Source organism: Girardinichthys multiradiatus, chromosome 13, assembly GCF_021462225.1.
Source record: "Girardinichthys multiradiatus isolate DD_20200921_A chromosome 13, DD_fGirMul_XY1, whole genome shotgun sequence".
In the NCBI taxonomy this organism is placed as follows: Eukaryota; Metazoa; Chordata; class Actinopteri; order Cyprinodontiformes; family Goodeidae; genus Girardinichthys; species Girardinichthys multiradiatus.
The window spans coordinates 36,059,120-36,084,647 of NC_061806.1; the positions used below are offsets into that span (position 1 = coordinate 36,059,120).

The 25,528-nt window shown below is 38.9% G+C and overlaps 2 protein-coding genes across 4 annotated transcripts in view; one reads left to right on the plus strand and one right to left on the minus strand.

Annotated features, from left to right (window-relative positions):
* The window catches only part of dgat1a (diacylglycerol O-acyltransferase 1a), a 30,858-nt gene extending 16,794 nt beyond the window's left edge, over window positions 1-14,064 (minus strand). The window contains exons 1-5 of the mRNA XM_047384773.1: window positions 13,446-14,064; window positions 10,746-10,833; window positions 6,150-6,190; window positions 3,861-3,946; window positions 2,360-2,412 (exon numbers count right to left, since the gene is read on the minus strand). Coding sequence (XP_047240729.1) covers window positions 2,360-2,412; window positions 3,861-3,946; window positions 6,150-6,190; window positions 10,746-10,833; window positions 13,446-13,738 — 561 coding nt within the window. The 5' untranslated portion in view covers window positions 13,739-14,064. The remainder of the gene's footprint in view (window positions 1-2,359; window positions 2,413-3,860; window positions 3,947-6,149; window positions 6,191-10,745; window positions 10,834-13,445) is intronic.
* A 1,350-nt stretch (window positions 14,065-15,414) lies between these two features.
* The window catches only part of zgc:63863 (uncharacterized protein LOC393372 homolog), a 36,103-nt gene continuing 25,989 nt past the window's right edge, over window positions 15,415-25,528 (plus strand). For all 3 annotated transcript variants that reach the window (XM_047384155.1, XM_047384154.1, XM_047384153.1), the window contains exons 1-8: window positions 15,415-15,644; window positions 16,636-16,690; window positions 17,030-17,160; window positions 18,231-18,311; window positions 19,082-19,268; window positions 19,362-19,463; window positions 21,409-21,550; window positions 23,955-24,139. In XM_047384155.1, the coding sequence (XP_047240111.1) occupies window positions 15,575-15,644; window positions 16,636-16,690; window positions 17,030-17,160; window positions 18,231-18,311; window positions 19,082-19,268; window positions 19,362-19,463; window positions 21,409-21,550; window positions 23,955-24,139 (953 nt within the window). In that variant the 5' untranslated portion in view covers window positions 15,415-15,574. The remainder of the gene's footprint in view (window positions 15,645-16,635; window positions 16,691-17,029; window positions 17,161-18,230; window positions 18,312-19,081; window positions 19,269-19,361; window positions 19,464-21,408; window positions 21,551-23,954; window positions 24,140-25,528) is intronic.

Sequence of the window (25,528 nt, forward strand, 5' to 3'; positions counted from 1 at the left end):
CAAAGTCAACTTGGTGAAAAGTTGCCTGGTTCCGTCCCAGACGACCACTTTTCTTGGGATGCTTTTGGACTCGACTACTATGAGGGCTCATCCATCTGTTCTCAGGGTGGCCGACATACTCCAGTTAGTCAGTCAATTCAGGTTGGGCAGGCGGTTTCCCTACATCACCTTCCTGCAGCTGCTAGGCAACCTGACTTCAGTCACTTGTGTTGTGCCCTTGGGTTTGCTCCTTCTGCGTCCTTTGCAGAGGTGGCTCAACAGCTTTCGCCTGGACGCCAAGCTGCACAGGCATCGCAGGCTCACGGTGACGTGGACTTGCCTTTGTGCCCTAGCTCCATGGCGAGACAAGATTTATTTGTCCAAGGGCGTCCCATGGGTTTAGTGGTGTGTCGCAAGGAGGTGGTCACAACAGATGCCAGCCCCATGGGCTAGGGCACTGTGTGGCAACAGAGAGCGGTCCAGGGTCCCTGGCGTCAGCGGGAGCGCTAAGAACACATAAACGTGCTGGAGCTGCGGGCTGTACACATGGCCCTCAGGCGCTTTCTGCCCCACCTAGAGGGACGACATGTGCTAGTTCGAACAGACAACACCTCTGTCGCTTACCACATCACCCATCAGGGAGGCACCAGATCGGCGCGCCTTCTAGAGGTGTCCAGGGATTTTCTGGAGTGGGCCTCTCTTCATCTGTCCACCCTACGAGCGATGTATTTACCTGGGGAGCGCAATCAGGTCGCGGACTATCTCTCTCGCCAGGCCCCTGCTCCAGGAGAGTGGTCCCTTCACTGCGATGTGGTGCGCATGATCTGGGGCCGCTTTGGTCAGGCGGAGGTGGATCTGTTTGCTACGGAGGAGTCAACTCATTGCCCCCTGTGGTATTCCCTAACACGGGCATCAGGCGCACTGGGCCAGGACGCGCTAGCTCATCCCTGGCCTCGGGTTCTCCAGTACGCTTTTCCGCCCCTCTCGCTGATTTGGCCTACTCTACGGAGGGTTCTCGGAGAGGGCCGCAGGTTGTTGCTGGTAGCTCCATTATGGCCAGCGCGACCGTGGTACCCGCTGCTTTGGAACTTGTGTCACGGCATGGTGTCTTCCAACCAGGAGGGATCTGCTGTCCCAGTTGGGCGGACGGATATGGCACCCCGACCCTCAACGTCTTCAGCTGTGGGCATGGCCACTGGGAGGCTGACTGGGTGTTCGGACCCTGTCAGGCGCACCATATTGAGCGCTAGGGCACCCTTTACTCGTCAGCAGTATGTCAACAGATGGTGTCTTTTTCTCAGTGGTGTTTCTGGAGTTTCTCCAGTCTCTGCTTGATATGGGCCGCTCTCCTTCGACCTTCAAGGTATATGTCGCAGCAATTTCATGTCATCATGCATCTGTTGACTGAACGGTGGGGAGCCATGATATGGTCTCTCTTTTTCTGTGTGGTGCGCGTAGGTTGCACCCTCCGCTGGTTCGAAGAGTGCCCGATTGGTTCTCGAAGCTTTGTGCTGCTCTCCTTTAAAGGCTTTGGTGCAGGCGGACCTCAAGTGGCTCTCATATAAGACTGCCTTTTTGTTAGCTATTGTTTCGGCTAAGAGGGTTGGCGAGCTGCATGCTTTCTGTCAGTCCCTCATGTCCCCGATGGTGTCCAGATGATTCTGGTGTTGCCTTGTGGCCTAACACTGTGTTTGTGCCTAAGGTGTTGTCCAGTTCGCACCATAACCAGCCATTGAGATTGGCTCGGTTTCGGCCTCAGTCAGGTGCAACGGCGGATGGGTCTGAGTTATTGTGCCCAGTACGGGCGCTAGAGGAATACGTTGCTGCCACTGAAGCTGTTAGACGCTCAGACCAGCTTTTCCTGTGCTATGGCGGTCTCGGGCTGGGTTGTCTTCTTTCTAGACAACCTCTCTCCCACTGGATGGTGAATGTCATCTGCCACGCCTACAGTGCAGGACACCGTCCACTGCCGGTCTGTGTGAAGGCCCACTCTACCAGGAGCGTCCCTGCTTCCTGGGCTGCTATGAGGGGGGTTCCGCTGAAGGCCATATGTGCTGCTGCATCATGTTTGCCAGGTTCTACAATGTTAATGTGGCTGCCCCTCATCCCCTGGGCCAGCTTCTTTTGCGAGGCTCCGCTGGGCCCTCTCAGTGACGTATGTGCTCAGGATTCCTCGTGACATGGTTGGAATTAGTCATTCAGTGCTTTCAGCACCACCCTCTGGCGGTGAGTAGGGGTGAAATAGAACAAATGTTAATGTAAAACGTTAACTCAATCAAACCGAGGCAATAAGCAGAGGTTTAAGGTTTCTACTGTTAAACGAACATTTGTGTTTATGTTACTGAAAAAAAAAAACATGTACATTATCATAAAGACCTACCACTGCCAGACGCCTTTCCACATGCAAGGTTGTCAGGATGAACAGGTTGGACACTAAAACAAATGAGAGAAGCAAGATCATGAGCTACAGCAACAAATATATCTTAAAACACATTTACAACAGCTTTTTGAACCCTCACTGAGCCTCTGGACAACTAAACCACAATGTTTGGTCAAATCAACCATGTAAGCTACTTATAATATTTACATACTTATAGTCTGCTTGATTTTATTATGGCTACATGTACAATAATCAACGCTTCAAATGTCCCACAAAAAATACTAGCTGTGAGAAACATCAACCCACATCTATAAGTCTTTGGTGATTTGATCTGAACAGCAAATGCCATTCAAACCATCCAAAAATCTGAGATCCAAACTAGTTTATAGGGGAGAATATCTGTAAAAAGAAGCCCAACGGGCAGTTACATGAATATTCACTCGGTCACGGCAGATTGCTGCTCATACTGAGCACTGGTTCTGCTGGGGCGGTTGTTTCTGATAAAAGGGAGTTGTTTCTCTCCACTGTTGCCACATGGTTGCTCAGCAGGAGGGATTGTACTGTATTGATTGGATTACATATTTCTACATATAAACTGTACCAGTGTGTCTTGTAAAGAACTTTGAGATGTCATTTTTTTGTGATTTGGTGACACATAAGTAAACTGGATCGAAAGTGTAGCAGCAATCTGTCTAACAAAGGTTTTAGGCTTCAAATCTTACGATCAATCAATTACAATTGCGCCGCTCAAGGTGGCAGCAGGTTGGAGTAGCTCTAATGAGCTACAACATTTAATTTCCCTTTGGGATTAATAAAGTATTTTTTATTTGAATTGAATCAATCGAATCTTTGGAAATAAAAAAAAGATTGATTTGATCCACGTTTATCAGCATATTATAGATCAGTAGAAGCTATACTGATCACCATCTTGTATGTTTTTCTGGTCCCTCTCTGTGGTCACTGCAGACTTAAAACACTTGCATGTCTCTAACTGCAAGAATCTCAGCTTTTTATGGAGTATTTGGATTATTTAGAAGCATGACTTCCAAAATATTGTCCTTACTGTTGTGGTGGCTTAAAATTTGTGAAACAGCATTTAGATCTGAGTTAGCTTTGTAGTGTAAACATATAAAAGCTCAAACATAATAATAAAAAAAACCCAAGCACATTAAGGTCCTTCTAAGAGAAAATGAAACCTAAATCTATTTTCTACTCAATCCCATATCTAAAAATAGAATGTGGTGGTTGGAGAATTTAAAACCTTGTCCTTTAGGCCTCATCTTTGTGAAGAAAATGCTGGTGCATGAAATCTGCAGATAAAAGGCATTATTTTGCATTTTATTTGTGTCTTAGAGGGTGTGCCCCTGAGATACAAGTGACACCAGGTGCACACTGAAGCACCTACAAATGTGACTTGTGACCCAAAACGTCTCTTTGTGCTATCCTGTAAATACAAATTATTTTCTGCGTATAAAAATGCAATAAAATTAATGGTATATACCAATAATTAGGCAGGCTGCTGGCCAACTGTAGGGGTCCTTTAAGAAAAGAGACACTACTTGGATTGGATCTACTAAGATGCCGTACCTGGAGGAAGAAGAGAAGATGAATTAGTTTTACAGGTATATTTTCAATATGGAAGTATGTGGATAAATCATGTGAAAGTGACCATTAAGATTGGGGAATTAGGTCGAATTATGATTGAGTAAAAGTGTTACAGTCTTGTGTAACTCAAAATAAAAAGAAGAGAAGAAGAAAACTGTCTCCAATCTCCAGATGAGATTCTGGGAATGTATAGAGCCTGTCACTCTCATTGTAGAGCTGCACAATAAATGACTTCATCATCGTCATCATAGCTTCAATCTTTGCAACATTGAAATGGCAAAGGACTGTTTGGATCCAACATTTGGTAGGCTACAGCATTTCAGATAACATGCATTTGAACATAGCCTGCAAATAATATCACAGCAGAACTGGGTTCACTTTTGGCTCCTCATTTACACCCTGAAAGTAGATCTTTAGGGCAAAGATACAAAATGTAAAGAATGGTGGGGACATGGTGAGGATTAATTACAAATCTGCAGCCATTTTCTGATCAAAAACACACCTGCTTAACTTGAATAGTGTGTTATTTTGTCTTTTCCATGTTGATGAGGGGCTAAGAGAAATTGGTCTCTGCAACACTTTAAATTTATACCCCAGGAAAACAGGAAATCAGGAATTACTAATTAAAATATTCCAGATGTACTGATTAACTTGAAATATTTAAGTTGCATTTGTTTTAATAGTAATTGTTGAGGCAACAAATACAGTGATACCAGTGATTTTGTAAAAAAAAGAAAATGTACAGAAATTTAAAGGTTACACATAATTTTCAGTTTGAGATTACTCTAATTTAATAAAATTTAAATTTATTTTGAAGGCATTTTGTTTTTACCATGGGTGCCAAAGAGCAGATGGCACTGCTTATTAACTGTGTGTTTAAAGTGCCCATGACATCAAATTTTCATGATAAACTGTATTATATTTATGGAAAGTAAACATTGATAAAATATTTATAAAAGTAAATTCATGCCACTGAAATGAACAGTTGTTGAGATACATGGTCATAAATTTCACAAAACATATGGTTCTTGGAACTTCTTCGGGCTTTGCAGCGGACCGGACCAGAGCAGAGTGCAAATCCGGGGTTACAGTAAATACGGCACTGAGTGAAACAACCGGAAGTGAAGTGAGCAGCATGAAGCAGCAGCAGCAGACACAAGATCTGCTTGTGTCTGCTGCTGGTGTCGTTTTTTAACTTCATATCAGAATCTTTAGAGAACCATTTATTTAAATATATTTTATGCGTGTGTCATTTTTCTTATTTTAATAATAATAACTTCTGATTATTATTATTAATAATAAGACAAATAATTTCGGATTTTTAATAACTAACAATAACTGCTGATATCTAAATGTACTTTTGCAACGAGGAAGTATTCTTAGCTGCTGAGCCTTGATCCGTTTAGCAACAGCAACAACAACCTTTTCTTTGGCGATCTTTTCCCATCAAATGCTCTGAACAGCGTGGCTAGACTCTGCTTCAACATTCTCCTTCATCTGTCAGATATTTGACCTCTGACATCATTTCTCTTGTAAATTCAGAGGTTTCTTGTTCGAAGCAGTTTGTTGAAAAGTCCTTCGATCACAAGTGGCTGTGCTTGGTGGGACCAGCCCATCTGTCCCTCCTCAGTTTCGCAGCTCTGATCCAGGCATCTCTGATCCATTTGCTTCAGGAAAGTAGTGCAGATTAACAGCTGCTGTCGTAGTGTTGCTGCCACCACCAGCAATGCACCGTTTCACCATATTAACGCTGTTTTTAACGCAACTTGGCTTCTACCTGAACCGTTTACCATTGACCCTCACACAGTGAATGACCGGAGACTTCCCCTTTGACGTCTTCTCCGTCACAATTGTCTTTTTTCACGTCTTTAATCCTAATATCCTGTCAGTTACTGCCCAGTTCCTTCAATATAAGATGTTTTCTTTTAATTTCTGCATTTGTGGGAAAAGTGTGTCACAGGCACTTTAAAGTTCTATTAAAATAGAATATAATGTTGAGGTGGGAAATTGAAATGTTAATTTTATTTATATAGCACATTTAACAACACTTGATGTTGACTAAAGTGCTTCACATATACAGGTGAAAAAAGGAGGTATTAAAAAGGAAAAGGTATTTAATGTAAATAGAAACATGTTTGTGTACATTTAATATATATAAATGGGGCTTCTGTGACAGTGCACTCACTTGATAATGTTCTCCAAGAAAAGGCGTGCGTTACTGAGCACCTAGAAAAAAAAACAGCAGAGCAAAACATGAGGTAATTAGAGTCAAAGAGAAGGAGTCATTTTTCCTGACATTTCATTAAGTTTGAACTTTGCTGAGACGATAAAAATGCTCAGTTTTAAATCTCCTTATCGTTTCCTATTCCATGAACTTTGCTTGAGATTAACCTGCAGATTGACCTGTTTACTTTCACTGTATAGAAATTGTTTGAGAAGGCCAAATAGTATCTGCCCATAAAACACACAGACAGAGAGATTAAAGGCTAAGTCACATCTGTCACAGTCGATCACACTTGTTTCACACCTAAACTTGGCAACACGTTCCACCTGCAATCATATAACACTCTGCTGCTGCTCCCTATGTTAGCTATGTTATCGTTATGCATTTCAGTTCAAGGTTCAGCTTCACCTTAGCTTCTAGAAGATAAAAACTGATTAAAGACTCGGAAAAGAGGTGAGCAGTGTGTAAGGTACATACACGCATATTTAGATATGTATTTGGCAGTCATTGGTACTATTAGAGAGATAGTATTAGGATAAATGTGTCATCAGGGGCATATGGTACACAACATATTCTGTTTAACATGACTGTAGCTTGTCAAAGTGCTGCAAAAATGTTGTTTTAATCCAATAATGTCTTTTGTTTGCACCGCTAACCTTTCCCTCCGTAACCTTTGCCATTAACAAGAGGTTCAACATGTCGAACAGAACGAGGGGACCATTGGGCTTTACAAAGCAGAGATTGCAAAATGGGTTTTAGCAATAGTTCAGCTCTACCAGTGTGTCTATTACTTTTGTCAAAGTACAGAGAATGTAAGGAGAGGTCGACTGGCACAAGTGGGCAGCAAGAACGTAGATACTTCCACAAGTGATATATGGGTTAAATCAAGGTGCTGCTTTATTTCTGATAATATACCATTACATTATTTTAAGTCAACATGTTTAAATCAAAATGTTTCAGTCATTTGGACTACATAAAACCCAGATTGAAGTATTTAAAGCCTTTATTTCTGTTAATTTTAAAGATTATGGTTTACAGCTGATGAAAAACCAAAATTAAGCCACTCAAAAATTTTATTGTTCCATATGGCCAATAAAAGAGGATTATTAATGAAGAAATGTTGGCCTACTAAAAAGTATGTCCATGCACTGTACAGTACATGCATTCAGTAATTAGTCAGGTTTGCTTTTGCATGAATTCCTGCATCAATGCAGCGTGGCATGGAGGAGATCCCTCTGGCTAATCTGAGGTGTTCAGGCAGCCTAGGTTGCTTTAATAGCGGCTGTCAGCTCATCTTCATAATTCAGTCTGTTGTCTCTGATTATCCTCTTGACCTAGGTCAAGACAGTTTGCTGGCCAATCAAGCAGTGATACCATGGTCATTAAAACAGGTATTTCTACTTTTGGCGTTGTGGGGAGGTGCCAAGTCCTAAATTCAATCAGAATCTCCAAACAGGTTGACAATGGGAAGCAAGAAGTGCTCCAAACTTTCCTGGTAGACAGAGGCACTGAATTTGGACTTGATGAACTTCAGTGGACCAACAACACCAAATGATGTGGGTCCCCAAACCATCACTGACTGTGGAAACTTCACACTAGATTTCAGATAACTAGGACTCTGTGACCTTGATTTCAAAACCCGTCTGAAAAGAGGACACTGAATCACTGAGCAACAGTGCAATCATTTTCCTCCTTAACCCTAGTAAGACACAGTTAACGTTGTCTCTGGGTAAATAGGAAGTTAACATAAGGCATGTGACAGGTGTAGCCAATGCCTTGGAAGACACCTGTCTGTGGTGGCTTTAGAAGCTCTGATCTCAGCTGCAGTCTATGTGAATCTTCCTTTAATTCTCAATGGGCTTTACTTCACAATCCTCTCAAAGCTGCAGTAATCCATTTTTTTGTGCACCTTTTCTATCACACTTTTTCCTTCCTCTTAACTTTCCAATTAAATGCATAGGTACATCACTCTTTTAACAGCCAGGTCCTCTTCGGCTTCTTGTGGAGAGTGTGAATGACTCTGGCTACTGTCAGGTCAACAGTCTTCACCATCATCGTGTAGGCCATAATATGAATATAAAATAACATTTCGATATTATTTCTTTTAAATTAGTCTCATGTAATATCCGAACTCTATGAAAAACTAAATTTAGATTTTTTTGTTTGTGGTAAGCCATAATTGTCAGTATTAGTAAATATAAATTCTTGAAACATATTACTCTACATGAGTTTAACTTTTTTGTTATTAATTTACTGAAATGAATCAACTTTCCAGTTATAATCTGTAACATTATTGTAAGTTGTTACCACACTGCACACATTTGAAAAAATATTTTTACCATTTATTTTGCTTTATAAAAAAGTACAAAATATTCATGCCAATTGCAAATATTTATTATTTTATGAAATTAGTTGTTATCCAGGACTTTTAACATGCTTGTGACAAAATATTCACACAAGATTTTCCATTTGAACCTACCTGTATTAAAGAGGTTTTGAAATCCTTTCATTAAAATGCATGACAGTGTCATTAGATGAGGAAACAAGATAGGTAGGACAAAAATAGCAGGAGATACTGGAGTTGGATGAACTTTGTCCTACTGACACACAAACATAATTTAGAGAAACATGTGCTACTAAATGCTAAACTGTGAAAGATTTAGTCTGATTGGATAAAATAGACTACAAGTTTTTTTTTCTTTGGCTGACCTGTTGATTTTTTACATCTTATAACAAGGGCTTGACATCAAACTATGAATAAAAAAAGATTCAATACAACAATTGAGAAGCTAAATAAACCTGTGCTTTCTCACAATGACTCTCCATGGTTCCCCAGTTACCTCAGAAAAATACAACCGGAGGACAAGCATGAACTTCTGGTATTTTCACACATTCATACTCAAGGAAGTGCAAGGAGGAGTATACACACATGACACATTCAATCTTTCATCTGTGGAAACATGCACCTCTGCAGCAGACACCCTTGGAATATAGCCAATCGTCTGGGTAGTAAAAAGCAAATCAGACAACTCAAGATTGAAGATATTTTTTATTGGTCCCCTTTGGAAGAAACTCCTGGACATGGGAAAGCTGCTCCAACAATCACAACAAACAGTCCACAAAACAAAATGTCAAAATATCCAATAATTAACATAATAAGCATAAAAAGAATATATAGAAAAATACAAATTAACTCACATAAATTCATACAACACTTTTCACATTAGCATCCAAACATCTTCACACACATTCTAATGAGTCACAACCCTTCTTACTCAGAGCTATCCGTCAACAGGCCCTCAGAGGCCTCGTCTATCCCAGCTCATCTCTATTTCCTAACTCAATAATGACGTTGATAGACAGAAGGATGAATTCATGTTTGTTCCTCTAATAAAATAACTAAGAAATAACTATGTAATAAGTAAATAATTATCACTACTTTAACTAATAAGTAACTAATAACATATAGAGTTACAGACAAGACACAAGTTAAAGCCTCACTTGTTTGGCCACAGAGCAGAACAGGTTTGTCACAGAAATATAAGCATTCAAATTAGGATTATTTTGATCACTGTATACAAATTAGGCTTGGTTTTTAGACTTAAAACACCTTTTAGACAGGTTCCTGGAAGTAGCTTGTTATTCTCACTGGCAGATACTTGTAAGCTAAAGATTTATGAGCATGCATTGGCATTAAAAAAAACACATTAACTCCAAGCTGAGAAGCATAAAAACCTTTCTGGGAAAAGGACACTTTGGAGGACAAATGCTGCTGAAAGTCGTTGCTCCCTGTCCTGTATTTCTACTATTTTTAAAGATCGGACAATCAAGAAAAACCATTTCAGCGAGTTAGACCCCCACCATTTTGCAACGTATGTTCAAAATGCATACAGGAACAATTTCTCACCTGAATGCAAAATCATTTAATTTACATAAATGACAAACGGCTGACAACTGGGTACAAAAAAGATTAATCTTTTAATATTAAATCAAAAGACAAAGGCAGTATATCAATCAATGCATCATAAAAGGCTCTATAACAGCTACAATACTGAGCACATCGCACATGTGAACGGACACTTTACCTGCGAGCCAATCTGCTAAAAATAGAAGGTTTCCACAGCCTCTAGCACCAGCTAACATCTGAGTTCCATCTGTTTACCAACCATGAGGAAAGAACAACTATGTTAGAAGCTGGGACTCATTGACCAATTAAAACTTTAAATTTTATGGTTTAAACTTCTGTGTAAGTTTCATTAAGAAATACTGAACTTTAACATTAATAAAAAGTCAAACTGCCACTGAAATGACATCAACTCCTTATTTCTCGTCTTACGGCTGTTTGTTTTATTATGGTCTGTCATGTAGCGAGTGTGGGTCAGAGCAGCACACAGCTTGCTTCTTTGACCAGAAACTCTGTTACGTCTTAACATCACCAGTCTGTTTATGAATCCTGCTTGAAACAACATGTGTAACTGCCGCATGTGGTGCAAATCAAAAACGCCAACAGAGAACCACAGTTTTAAAGAAAATCAATGCCCACACAGTTTTACTCACCAGCATGACAACACACCAGTTAAGGATTCCTCTGTAGTTGCTGTAGCCACTGGCTGAACTCAAGAGAGATTCCTGTAGAACATGGCAGCTGCAAAACAAAATGAAAATAACTTTCGTTTTTTTTTTTTTTTTTTTAGTTTTCGTCAACATTTTAATGCAAATAATTATTTGTGTCCGTTGTGGTGAAGAGAGAGCTGAGCCGAAAAGCGAAGCTCTCGGTTTACCGGTCGGTCTACGTTCCTACCCTCACCTATGGCCATGAACTTTGGGTCATGACCGAAAGAACGAGATCCCGGATACAAGCGGCTGAAATGAGCTTCCTCCGTAGGGTGGCCGGGTACTCCCTTAGAGATAGGATGAGGAGCTCGGCCATCCGGGAGGGGCTCGGAGTAGAGCCGCTGCTCCTCCACATCGAGAGGAGCCAGTTGAGGTGGCTCGGGGATCTATACCGGATGCCTCCTGGACGCCTTCCTCAGGAGGTGTTCCAGGCACGTCCCACCGGGAGGAGGCCCAGGGGACGACCCAGGACACGCTGGAGGGACTATGTCTCTCAGCTGGCCTGGGAACGCCTTGGGCTCCCCCTGGAGGAACTGGAGGAGGTGTCTGGGGAGAAGGACGTCTGGGCGTCTCTGCTGAGTCTTCTGCCCCCGCGACCCGGTCCCGGATAAGCGGAAGACGACGAGACGACAATAATTATTTGTTTGATGATGAAACAGCTAGTGATTAAATTATCTGTCAAGACTTTCAGCCGCTCATCAAGAATAAACTGACCAGCAGTGAAGGTAACATTACCATTAATTACACGGGTAAACCACATGTATATTTTGGACTTCATGAAAGCCACATGTCCTGCTCTGCCTAGGAACCCAGTCCCCTTGTGCCTCCTGATTGGGAAATCATTTCCCCTGAATGAGTCACGTCCCACAATCTAATATCTGTTCCAACAACTGCAACAGGCAATGAATGAGTTGTGGAAATGTAGGTTAAAGGGTGTGATCACAAAATAAATTAGGAGGATTTTGGCTTTTCATCAGAGATATTATTTCCTACAATTACTCATGACAAAGAGGAAGAAGAAGAAGTGAAGGAAGGAGAAGAAGGAGGAAAGAAAGACCATGTGGGGATGATTTGAAAGGAAAAGGAATGAGTCAGGGCATAGTAACAGCACTCATTGAAACCAGTGAATGAACTTGAAAACAGAGGTTGAAAGCAACATTAAAAACACATAAAACAGGATGAATCTCTCACACACACAGACACAAACCAAAGCCTCATTAAAAGCATGACAATGACCTAATTTCTAATTTCAGTGTTCAGATCATGTACTATGAGACCAAATTATTAGTCGGGCTCAATTCTTGACACTTTAAATTATAGATATATCTATAACTGAAGAGACTGACATATCTGAGAGGGGGTGTAGCACACAAGGTTGAGGCTATTTTCTTTTTTTCCATTCTCACTTGTCCAAATGTGCCTTAAAACAACTTTACAGCTTCATTTCTCTCTCTAATAATGGAATAGGTGACAAATTAATTACAAATAAAGGACTATTTTTTATTCTGGAGAAGAAGGCGTATATAGTACACATGTTACATGCACTTTTAATTTCTAATTTAAATAACTACAACTAAACTAGGTGAGGAAGTGGCTACTGACCAATGTCATCAACTTCAAGAGATAATTTGCAAATTTTTCTTTAACTGGTGATCCGTAGGTATAATTTGGAAAAGTTTAATTCTTTTTCCTTTATTAACGCGTCAAAACTATAAACTCCCACCGTTGATGGTATGTAATGCATCATGTACTTTTATTTTGGTCAGTATCAGAATTGCTCGGTATGATCTCAATGAAAAGAAGATTCGACCAGGAAAACCCTTCCTGGTGCATCTTAAGTTAGTAAGATTGGGAATGTAACTTTTGTAACGTATGAAAGAGACCAAAATTTAAACATGTATAGAGAAAGACCAGCACTGCAGAAAACTCTGAACACACCATCTCACTTGTCAAGCATGGTGGTGGACGCATCAGGATGTGGGGATGTTTTTCTTCAACAGGGACAGAGAAAGAGAATTGGTGGTGAGACCTGAAAAGCTCTTCTTTCAATCTGATTGAACTTGAGCTGTTTTGCAAAATAACAATGGGCAGAAATGTCACTTCCAACTCCCTATGTGCAAAGCTGGTAGAAACATACCAAAAAACAAAAAGACCTGCAGCTGTAATGCTGCATAGAGTATTTTCTACAAACTATTGACACATTTGACTGATGAGAAATCATCTGTGATATGTGTTAAAAATGTAAGAACTCAGCAAAATGCATGAGACACTGTTCAAAAATGAAGAATTAAAAGGGAAGAGAAGATAAAAACTTGCGTTGGGGAGGTAAATATTAATCTCCACAGACATGACACGCAACATTTATTGTCTCTTTTAACTAGGTCTGTGTTGGAAAATATTGGCCCCATTTATTATAAAGACGACTTCATCTTTAAATGCGCACCAGCAAAGACCCAAAGATGCATCGCATTTAGCTTATGAAAACCCCAAAGGAAGCAGAGGTGCATACCTCCAACTAAAATGACCTAAAACATCTTTAAAGATGTAATTAAACGTTAAAGGTTTACTTCCTTGCCTATCGTTGGACCGTTTTAATGTTTTTTGTTTTTTTTAAACACCTTTTAAAATAACACCACCGGGTACCTGAGCCGGTCGTTGATGTCTTCCACCGCACTCCTCTGCTTCCTCGGACTCATCCTGGACTGGTGCTGCTGGTTTTTCCCTGAATCTTCCCTGTCCAGATTCCCATTATTGTGACTGGAGCGCAGCTTGGAAACCTCCGCCGCCGCTGTTTTGACTCCAGCGGGATACCGTGGAGGTTTTGCCCCGCCATCCTGCCCCTTAGTGCCGTTGGCTTGTTTCACGCTGCCCGCTCCTCCGCCGCCGGAGATGGTAGTCCTCCTCCTGCGTGTTGCGGGCCCTTTGGTATCGCTCATTTCTGCGGGTTTCAGTCACGCAGCTCCTATCTACCCGGCATAGCTGGTATATAATTGTCGTCGCTTCTTTTCCTTTTCTCTTTCGCAACTGAACCAACAGCGCAAAACGTTCCTCCTATTTCAGTGCTGGTAATGAAAAAGCGCGTTATTATTACCGCTAAAAGCTCAAGGTGCGATTGACTCTTTTCGGTTGCCAGATCTTCGTCTTTTCAGCAAACATCCCCCTATCTGGCAGACGCGCTGACCAACTTCCGCATTTGAAGTCGTTCTTTTAAAAGTTATTTCCTTATCTACATGAGAGATTAGAGCTCTTTGAACCAATAAACGCGTCCAGCTTTATGGCCGTGCTTTTATCAAATCATCCAGCAACGATTGCTAACCTGCTATCTTTAAGCAAGTCATTGCCTAAAGATTTAATTTTGCTTTGATCTGAAAACCAATCATTTCTGTTTTAGGGGCACTTAAGGGGAAATACATGACCTCTGACATACGATAATCGGAGCAATATTGCATCCAAGCATACCTTTGTGCCTGATATATTGCACACAATGATTGAGATTTCAAATCTTGTAATTAATCAAATGTTAGAATTAATCATCGACAGTGATGTCTGGATTTTTTTTTTCTGGGCCAAAAACTGACCAGTTAAAAACATGCATTCAGTTGCACATTGTGCACCTGCTAAAAAATACTGTCTCGTCCTTTAGATAAATAGATAATACTCTACAGTAAAGGCACCTTCACACATGTTCGACTCTTGTACCCTGACACCATGAGATCATAAACACTGCCTTTTTGCAAATCACAATATGGGATGGTCTTTCTTAATTTTTGCAAGTATGCCCCCCCCCCTCCACACACACACAACTTGTCTATTCCTTCAAAAGCCTAACCATGAATTCATCTAATCTGTATTTCTGCCCTTCTGAGATGAAGTCAGTTATGGAGAACCCAGCTTCATTTGTGCACAAAAGTTGATAATTGGTTTCAACCTTTAGCAATAGTTTCTCTGTACAATGCTGCATGCAGTGACAGATGACTATAAAAGAGCTGTGTTTTAAAGACGGTGTAACTTGATGACAGTTTTTAATGCAATGCTGCCTGACTCTTTGAAGGCCAAGTACACCTAGCAGGGATTTCTGGCATTGTTATTTATGCTTTGGGTCCTGGAGTGGGTTAGTTTTGGTGTGGGTGGACAATTTATTGAGTGCTAGAAAAATTGTGTGGTTTACATGCAACTTGAAACAGATTTAACCAAATGTTAATGAGTGGGTGTCTATACTTGGGCCTATATGGATTATAGAAAATACATTTTTTGATCTAATATTTTTTTAAATGTATCGGTTTATTTATTCATTCAATATCTGTGTCCCTTACTCTAGAGTAATATAAGGTTTTGCCACACAATAATAAAAATAGTGAGTAAGTGTAAATACCAAAAACTAGACTTCCATATAAGGTGTATAAAACGTATTTACATTTGTAGCAAAGTGCTTTAAAGCACTGTTAAAGCGTTTATACATATTTTGTATGCCACTTTCAATGTTCCAAATGGGTGAACAATCAAAAGAACTACAAATACTACAATCAAGTTAGGTTGTCCTCCATCTCAGCAGTCAGCCAATAATGTGCTTGTCACGTGACAATTTTGTCCAATCCGAGCGTAGCAGACAGAATCTAACTTGATTCAGGCGTTAACAGCTGTTGACAGGAGCGGTTTCGTTCATAAACACACAATCGGTCCCTTTTTTTGTGTTCAGATCCTGTTTTTATTCGCTTTTTCCCCTCCATGGGACTTTGTTTTAGTTGCCACTCAGTAGCTTTTACTTAAAGGGAATGAGAAAACCCAAGAAGAAGAAACAAAACGGAGGATTTGGGGGCAACGAAAATGGATCTGTCACAAGAGGTTAGTGAAACAGGTAGCTAACACTATTGTGTGGATAAAACGTCTCCAGTACATTTAAAGTTTTGAGAGTACTGGTTAAATGTTGACAAGTCTCAGACTTAAAATAAATCTCATTTTACGTAATACCATTAACCCCCTGCAGCCAGATCTGGATACTAACCTGGAGGTGACGGAGGTAGTTTCCCCTCCTAGTTGGAAACAAATCACCCACAGTCTTTTCTTCACAAGATTAAATCTGAATCCAATGAAGCTCCAAATGTTGACTGCGTGGCAGTCTGAGCTGTCTGAATAAACCTGGAAAATTACAGCTGCCATCATCCTGAAGGATGACGGATATTTTATTCACAGAACCACAATCATTTGTCTCATTGTCAAGAACTCCAGACAAAAGCTCTTACATAACACCATCATTTACTGAGTCATTGTAATTACTTTGTCTTCATTTTATAGCCCAATGACATAAATCATCCTAGTTTTATTGTTGAAATTAAATTGTTTTAAATTTTATAAACAAAATCATTTTAAGCAATTTTTTTTTTTTTGCCATTTTAGAACAATAGCAAAACGTAGGACCTTTAAAACAGTACCACAACAGGAGTTGGATCTTTTCTGTTCATTGTGCTTTCTTACAAAAAGTATGAAATGAGAAAAATTACATTGTTGTCATTTGTACTGCATGTTTGAAGTAATAAAGTTCAATTTGATATTAGAAAAAATAACCTGCAGGACTCTCTGAACTCAAATCCTAGAAGAAGAGACAGTTTTTTTAATCAACATCAACCTTAAAATCCTATTTGACTGCCATACATTTAAAACATATATACACCTGCAGTAATAAACAGTCTGTCTGCACTTGGCCATAGTTTGGTGAACCTTGCTCCATAGTTTTCGGTTTATATCCATATGTTCGTTGTTTTTGGTTTTCTTTGAATATGTTTTGCCCCCTGCTGGTTTCTCTCTCATTACTAACCCTCTTTGCTCTTTCTTACAGAATTGGATGGTGGAAGGAAACATAAGCTGACTGTCATTCATCAGGCATTAATAAGGTTGGAATCAGACTGCTTTATATTATTTATGCAAATCAGACATCAGTATCTGGTCTTCTATAATTTAATCTTGTTTTGACTCAAAAAAAAACAAAAAACTATTACAATATTTAGACTCTTTTAAACATTGGAGCCACACAGGCTCACTTTAGTAGAATATTTTATTCCTTTTTAAAATTCCCAAATAATATACCCACATGTGTTACTGTACTCTGTATTTTAGCAATTTTAGATTTCTTAAAATGATAAAACATGAAAGAAGCTTCTCATTGTTTCAATACAAGCTGACTTTTCTAAAGCATCTTACTTTATTATTAACTTTTGCTTCTGATCTGATAGAGATCCAGTGGACATTGAGACCCTGAGGAGAGCTGCAGCCAGTAAAGGAGGCCTACTCACTGATGAGTTAAGGAGAAAAGTGTGGCCTAAATTACTGAACATAAATGTGTATGACCTACCACACAAGCCTGGTTAGTATACCCTCATAAAAACAGTTTTAATGACAAGTTGATTTATTTACCTATATTAACAATCACTACATAAATCAGTGTAGATCATCTTTATGCAATTACGGTGCTTTGTAAACATATTTAAACCTATTTAACTTTTTTTTTTTCTTGTTTAAACTACTAACCTGCATGTATATTATTCAGATTTTATATGATAGAACAACTGACAGTAGTGCATATTAGTGAAGTGGGAGGAAAATGTTACATACTAAATCTTAAGCATGGTGTGCATTTATATTTAGTCCACCTGTGTGGAATTTCAACTGGGTATTAATATAGGTGTGAAGGCCTCAGGGGTTTGTTAAAGAACGTTAGTGAAAAAAACTGCAGCTTGGAGTCTGAGGAACACTACAGACAAGTCAGGGATAAAGTTGTGGACTCCTGATCTTTTTAAAGGAGTGGCAAGAAGAAAGACATTGTTGAAAGAAAGTGATAAGAAGCCCTGTTTATAATGGGAACCCCTGTTTACAGAAACAAGCCATGTAGGAGACACCACAAATAGATGGGGGAAGGTGCTTTGGTCATATGAGACCAAAATTCACTTTTCGGTCTGCATGCAAGAAGCTGGTCAGAGTTGATAAGATGGATGGAGCTACGAAAAACGTGTTAGAGGCTGCAAAAGACTTGAGGCTGGGGTGGAGGTTCACCTTCCAACAGGACAACGACCCTAAACATACAGCCGAAGCCACAGTAGAAACGTTTAGCTCAAAGCATCTGTGGCAAGACATGAAAGTCACTGTTCAGATGCTGTCCATTTCATCTACATGTGTTTAAGCTATTTTGCAAAGAGGAACTGAAAAAGAAAATCAGTGTCCAGATGTTCAAAGATGGTACATGCCCCAAAGCAATTGCATTTAGTCAAGGGGGGCTAGCCATGTATCATTTTCCTTCTGCTTCATAATTATTTACTATTTTGTACAAATTTATCTGAGAAATTCTAAAAAAATACATTGAAGGTTGTGATTGTAGTTCTGGAGGTTTCAATACTTTTGCAAGGCGCCATTCTAATGTAATCTTTATTTCTGCTTCAGGTCGAGATGTGAGGGAGAACCACAAGGACTACAATCAAGTTGTCCTGGATGTCAGAAGGTCCATGAAGCGATTCCCTAAAGGTGCGTTTATGTGCGTGTTATCTTCACTGATTGAAGAGTGTTGTAATTCACTGTGACTCTTATCGGGCTTCACCTCTGTACTTGGAGCAACACAGTGTTATCTCATGACGTTAAATGATTAATTAGCAAAGACAAAGCTTTACATGGGAAGACTTAAATGATAGAGATTGTCTTCTCTTAACAAATTTACAAAAAAAAAGAACTTTTTTGATTTTCGAAAGGTTTTTCTAAAGCTTACCTAAAAACATGTTGTTAAATGGTGTGGAAAAGATAATTGTTATCACAAACACAATCACAGGTATGAGCACAAACATTTTTCTGGACCCCACTTTATCTTTAAACACAATTAGAGAAAGATTATTCTGAACTATTTCTAAATGCTGAAGCAGTATGTGTAAAATCTACCTCAGAAATGCCCAGCTCATGATTCAGCAGCTTGTAGAATAAACTTAATGCACTTAAAGTACTTGTTTGACCTTATCAACCACATTATTGTGGAGGAATACTTTCCTACCATGTAGCTTTTCCAGTCCATTTCTACAACTACCTTTAGTCTCTATTAAATAAATGTCATCTGTTTCTCAGCTGAGTTGCTCCAATTTATTTTTAGTGCTTGGTAACGTTTTTTTTCTTCTTGGTGGATTATTAGTCAGTTTGAGCATTAAGTCTAGATACTCAGCTTAACTTAAATAAAAACTGTAGAAAAAGTGTTTTTTTCATCACATTAGTGTTTGTATGTAGTAAATGTTACATTCTTGTGTGTCTATCAGGTATGCCAACCGCAGAGAGAGCCGTACTTCAGGAGCAGCTGATCGACATCATCCTGGAGGTGCTGAAACGTAATCCTCAGCTGCACTACTATCAGGGCTACCATGATGTCGCTGTGACTCTGCTGCTGGTGGTTGGGGAACGGATGTCCATCGCCATGCTGGACACATTGTCCAATTTTCATCTCAGGTTAGCCTGTTCTCACAGCCGCTGAGCCAAAGGATCTTATGTTTAGATGTTTAAAAAGTGTTAATTAACCATCTGTTTTTCCCCTTCTTGTAGGGATTTCATGGATCCAACCATGGACCGCACCAAACACATTTTAAACTATCTTATGCCCATACTGGAGCAAGTTGATGCTGAACTACATGACTTTATGATCAGGTACAAAATAACTGAGTCAGGACATCACTAAATAGCTGGGATTGTTTTAGACTAAGTTGTCACTAGAGAAAACCATAGAGCTAATCTTTAGTCATTTGTTTTGTAAACCAAATATAATTCAGAATGCTTTAGTTGTGGTCTAACTGGAGAGTTTCTGCGAAATATTGTAGTTTACAGTCCTGTTTGGGTCATTGAGGTCTGTGCGTCATAAAACTAATTTTGCCACATGAAATGATAATAAATTAAGAACAAAACTGAGGATATTTTAATCATTTATGTATTTTTAAACCAGAAAAGAATGTACATTAAAATAGAATTAGCTATTGCTAGCTTATGCATTTAGTAAGGAGCAGGTTTTACAAGTGCTTGCAAGTCAGTGACTTGTGCTGTGAGGTATTTTAACCTGCTTGCACGTGTTTTTTTTCTATGATAGTCGCATTATAAATAAGACTCTATTGCCAACCTCTATCTATATCAGCTGGTTACCTTACTCCTTACACACACAAACAGAAAAAGGAAGAATGAAGGTATTGCTTTAGTGAATTTTTCCTACTTTTTCCCTCTGTTTACTCCCTTCTTTTCTACTTACTATGGTTGGGTCACGTCTCCAGCCGTCCTTTGCTCATGCTTCTTGGTTTTTGTCCATTCCTGTTCTTTTCATTTTTTTCCGCCAAAAGCATCCACAATATTACTATTATTTATATTTCTAAATGATATTTGTTGAAAAACTTCACAATTTCTAATCAAAATGAAGAAACTAGCGAATATCTTGCACATAAAACTTCTAGCTAATTTGTTATTGCATGTCAAAAAAAGTTTTTTTTGACACGCATTTTTTTTTTGCTGCTGTTTTTGTTAAACATTTTGTAGATTTACATCTTCTGAATAAGATAGTAGTGTAAAAAATACTCTTTAAGATGTTGTAAGACTCTGTAGCTAATAATAATGAACTGAATGTAAATACTCTTTGCTCTCCAGGACGTTTGAATAGTTAAATAATCTGTTACTTGATGGCTACCTTTCTGCAGATTTTAAAATGTGTTGTATTCTCTCTTGGCAGTTGATTTTAATACAAACTGTATCTTTTGAGACTTAATATGTTTCATCATTACTAAAAAGTTGTAATAAAACAACCAGAAAAATAATCAGATTTGTTTTTGCAACTGCAGAAACTGTTCTTTGAAGGTTGTCTCTTTCAGAGACTCCTGATGTCCTTCAGCATCTCTTAGCTAAAACTTTAAACAGTATTTAGCTCAAGTTTTTCTCTTGTTTTCACTGTATTTAACTTGTGGTTAAACTGCATATTTCTTATCAGTGCTTTCTTGCATTATGTTAGTTTTTAATTTATGAAATGCTTCATTTACATTAGTTCTAATGTCAGCCAGTCATTTTCTACCGCTTATTTCATAGTGGGTCGCGAGGGAGCTGCTGCCTATCTCCAGCAGTCTATGGGCGAGAGGCAGGGTACACCCTGGACAGGTCGCCAGTCCATCGCAGGGCAACACACAAACAACCACACACACACCTAAGGGCAATTTAGAGACCAATTCACCTAACAGGCATGTCTTTGGACTGTGGGAGGAAGCCGGAGTACCCAGTGAGAACCCACGCATGCACAGGGAGAACATGCAAACTCCATGCAGAAAGTCCCCCGGACAGGAATCGAACCCAGGACCTTCTTGCTGCAAGGCAACAGTGCTACCAACTGCGCCACTGTGCAGCCCTAGTTCTAATGTATATGACTAATATGATTTTGTTTTTGTTTTATCTTGTAATATGTGCATTTTATTGTGGTAGTAAAATTATATTTGCTTAAATTTAAGAAAAGCTCAAAGCACATGAGAAATCTTGATGTAAAGAAAATCTGAAAATAATTAATGTTCCTCAGTGTTGTTAGGTAGGTTGTCTTCATCTCTTCTCTGACTGCTTGCTCTCTCTGTTTCAGATCGGAGGTTGGAACCATCTTTGCTCTCTCCTGGCTCATCACGTGGTACGGCCACGTCCTGTCAGACTTCAAACACACTCTGAGGCTCTACGACTTCTTCCTGGCCTCCCATCCACTGATGCCCATCTACCTTGCTGCGACGGTGAGACTGATTTTGCTTGTGACCTTGTCTGCACGGACTGTGTGGAACTTTCAGTGAGGAAGAGCACTGTAAAGTATTTGGACATTTTAATTAGATGACATGTAATAAACAGAAAAATAATAGTTCAGCTGAATGAAAAAAAAACACGTAGAAGTGACTGATTTTAGGAAAGGCTCATGAAAGGCTCTGTATGCTCTGTTAAAAGCAGGAATGTTGGTGCATTTTGGGAAATAATTTCCTTAGATATGTGCATCCTTTTGTTCTTCAAGGATCTATTATTTTTTTTTTAAATTCCTCTTCAAGCTTCTCAATGAAACAAATAGTGCTGTTGAGGATGTTTCAGTAGCTCTGTGTCTCTGTGTGTTGGAGCTAAATAGAGGGAGGGCTTTGCTTGAAGTTTGTGAGGCAACAAAGTAGAAAATTATTTATTTTTCCTCTAAGGCTGAGTTCAGAGCACAGCATGAGTCTTGAATTGAAATAAATGGGGCAGTATTTATTCCAGAGATGAAAATTATGTTATATAAGTCAAGTTGTTTTTGGTTTTAACATTTTTTTGGTTGTTTTTTCATATTGTCATGAATACACTTGTTGTATGTTCATTAGATATTCTCCCTTTTGGACATAGTTTCAACCTGACACAGATGATCGTGTCCTCAGAATTGCGCAGCAACAATATCAAAATCAAATTTCTTAACGTTGTGCAGCTCTACTCTTAATTGTTTAACTAAAGTCAAAGGGAATTTAGTCTGTGGAGACTGCTCTTTTACATGATTAAAACTGCAATATGACCCTAAACATACAGCAAAATGCTTGAATTCACATATTTTTGCTATTTAGAAGATGATTGTTTACAGTAAGATCTTGTAAAGGTTTAGTTGTCAGTATGGCATGACACATTTTATTGTTTATTGCCTGCATGCTAAATGCTTAACGTGGCTGACATGGCAATGGATTTGGCATTATTTCCTGATGAATTCAGCTAATATTTCCATGACCACTTGGAGGCACTACAACTATATGTACAGCATTATCCACTGACTGTCTCTTAATTTATTTTTAATTTTAGAAAAAAATCAATTATTGGTGGTTTTGCTGTCATGCAGGTCCTAAATTAAGTAGATAATTGTAAAATAACACAAAAACAAGATATAGATTTGGGTATTTAGTATACAAAATGGCCAAATTACACATAATTTGGCATAGCTCTGAAATGGAGCAAAATACCTATACTTTGAGCTGTGGTGTGTCTTGAATATGCATCAACCAGCGTTGGTGGACATTAAGACTGATGTGACCTAGCTTGATGTTTCACAAATTGAGCTTAGTTTCCTCATGTTTAGATCCAAGTAGGGCCTGTATAAATATGCCATCATATGTTGCAAACTAAGAAAACAGTGTGACATCAGCTTTACTTTCTGTTTGCATAGATAATGTCTAGTATTCTGGTTGGAAGGAGTTATTTTCCAGAAAAGATTTCTACAGGCCTTTTCAGTTTGACCTCTGGTGTTTCTAAAATTAACCTAACCCAAATACCAAGAGCCAGTTGTAATATTAGGGTATAATATTAGGAAATGAGCAGCCGTTAACAGAAGTGACTGTCTAGGAGTGGATGACTACTGTGGGCTACTCAGTTGTCCAGACCACCAGTTGAAGAAGGGCGAGACTTCTGGATGTAGGCTGCTAGAGGCTAGGCGAGTCATTTCCCGACACCAGCTTAAACAGAACTTTCAGTAAACCTGCTTATTAAGATCTTTCAGGTTTAGGGAAGTCTGGACCCGTTGAATGGAGAGCTAGATTGAGCAATCCCCTCAGAAATAGGGAAGTAGGAGGGAGGGGTTAGCTCATCGGACAACGACACTGGTCAGCCTTATTGTCTGCTCATCACACTTGATCCGTAACAATTAGGAGAATAAAATTTATGCACATACTCCTCCTTCGCCCTTAGCTACTTTTTAACAACTGGTTCACTGTTTGTTAAAAAGCGTTGCATACTTTAAAAAATCTTGAAACCCCTAAATAAAATCAACTGCAATCAACTGCCTTCAGAAGTTGCAGAATTAGTAAATGTTGTCCACCTGTGTTGACTTTGAACTGAGTATAAATATAAACAGTGAAAAATTCTCAAAGGCCGAAATCAGTCTAGCAACGATGAATTCAAATTGTTAAAGGAAAATGTTTTGAAGAAAAAATGATTTCATGAAATGCAAAAAAAAGGCCCACACAAGCCACACAGACGCCACACAAGCATTTTAGAAGAGGAGAAATAGCTATCGTAACTCTATGAACTCTTCCTGTGCTCTCATTGTACAAAATAACTGGGTCCAAAACTAGTGGGTTTACAGTGAAACAAATGTAATTCATGTTATTCCGAGTCTTTGCCTTGTTTTGCATTTTTCTTCTTCAGATTGTGTTACACAGAGAGAAGAAGGTAAAGCAAACTGAGTGCGACATGGCTATGGTGCACCACCTGCTCTCCCGCATCCCTCAGGACCTCCCATATGAGCTTCTTATTGGCCAGGCCCAGGACCTGTTCGAACAGTACCCACCATTATTACTGGCCAAGCGGGCTGCACTGCAGTCTCGCAAGAGGTGAGGAAATGTGTGAAATTAAAGTGGTTAATGTGGTAATGATGCTTAGTGTAAATATCTTTAGCCCTGGTGTTTATTAGAAAAATATTATAGATGATCCAAATTTGATTTCTTCTTTCACTGTCAGTCATTTATGTTCTATTCAGCTGGTGAACTTCTTTAACTTTCCTTTAGTTGTTCACTGTTTCTGCAAGCTTTGGGTTTGCTGTGTGAGCAAACAAACCTATTCTATTAATTAAATTACCTAAATTTGGCCTTTGCATTGAACATAGAACTCTATTCATCCATTTGTTGTCCAATAGCCACACCTTCAGGTCCAGTTCCAGTTAAGTTTATCTTTAAATTATCATTAAACATATTTCATAGCGCAGGATGAGTCTTTCATACCTTTCACATACATGTAAAAAGTATTAATCCAAAAGCAACTTGCATCACACATTAGTTTAGGTGACACATTAAAGCTGCTGTCACACTGTATGATCCTATCACACTCGATAGCATTTCTAAAAGTGTGATTTGTGTGGACCTAAATGTGAAAAATTAAGCGGAGTTTTAGGAAGCATAAAGTTCTGTTTTGTCATTTGTCGATGTATGGATACTGTCTAGCTTCTGCCCCCATTACATTTATTGTGTAAGCAATCCGGTTGATCAAAAGGCTAACCAGGCCTGACTTTGATTTTCTGTTTTTAGACAATATTTTGATGAGACATATAGGCTTAAAAAGAGGTTTCCGCATAAATTAAGACAATAAATGGCCCTAAAAGTTCCTAAAATATTTCCATGAATGTCAATTGTTTAGAGGAAACGGTAGAACAGTAAAATCATGCTATATTCATATCAGACACTTATAGTACAAATGTGGAGTTTTCAGCATTAAAAACAAGCCGTTTGAATGCTTGGTGTTCTGACAATGCAGCTTATTTACTGATTTATCTCTCAATATGAGTTTGATTACAAATATGTAAATCTGTACTCTCCAATGCAGCAACAATAGGCCACAAGATGAGGAACATTTTCCTTTAATAAATGTAGGAGGAATGTTTGCTTTGGATTTCACTCTCAAATAAATATGCATGTTAAGTTTTTTATTAAATATAGCTTTCTTTTGTGCTTTATTGTATTTTATTCTAAAATATTTCTAATGGGATATCTGTTGGTGTAAAATCTAAAGAATTTAAAGTTCAAGTTTTAACCAGGAGAAAATATTGATTGAAAAATGTGATATTTAAAAAAACTATAGCTTTTTTTTGTTGGGGGGGTTGATTAATCAGAACTACCATCTGTTACTTTGTGTATATACAGGTCCTTCTCAAAATATTAGCATATTGTGATAAAGTTAATTATTTTCCATAATGTCATGATGAAAATTTAACATTCATATATTTTAGA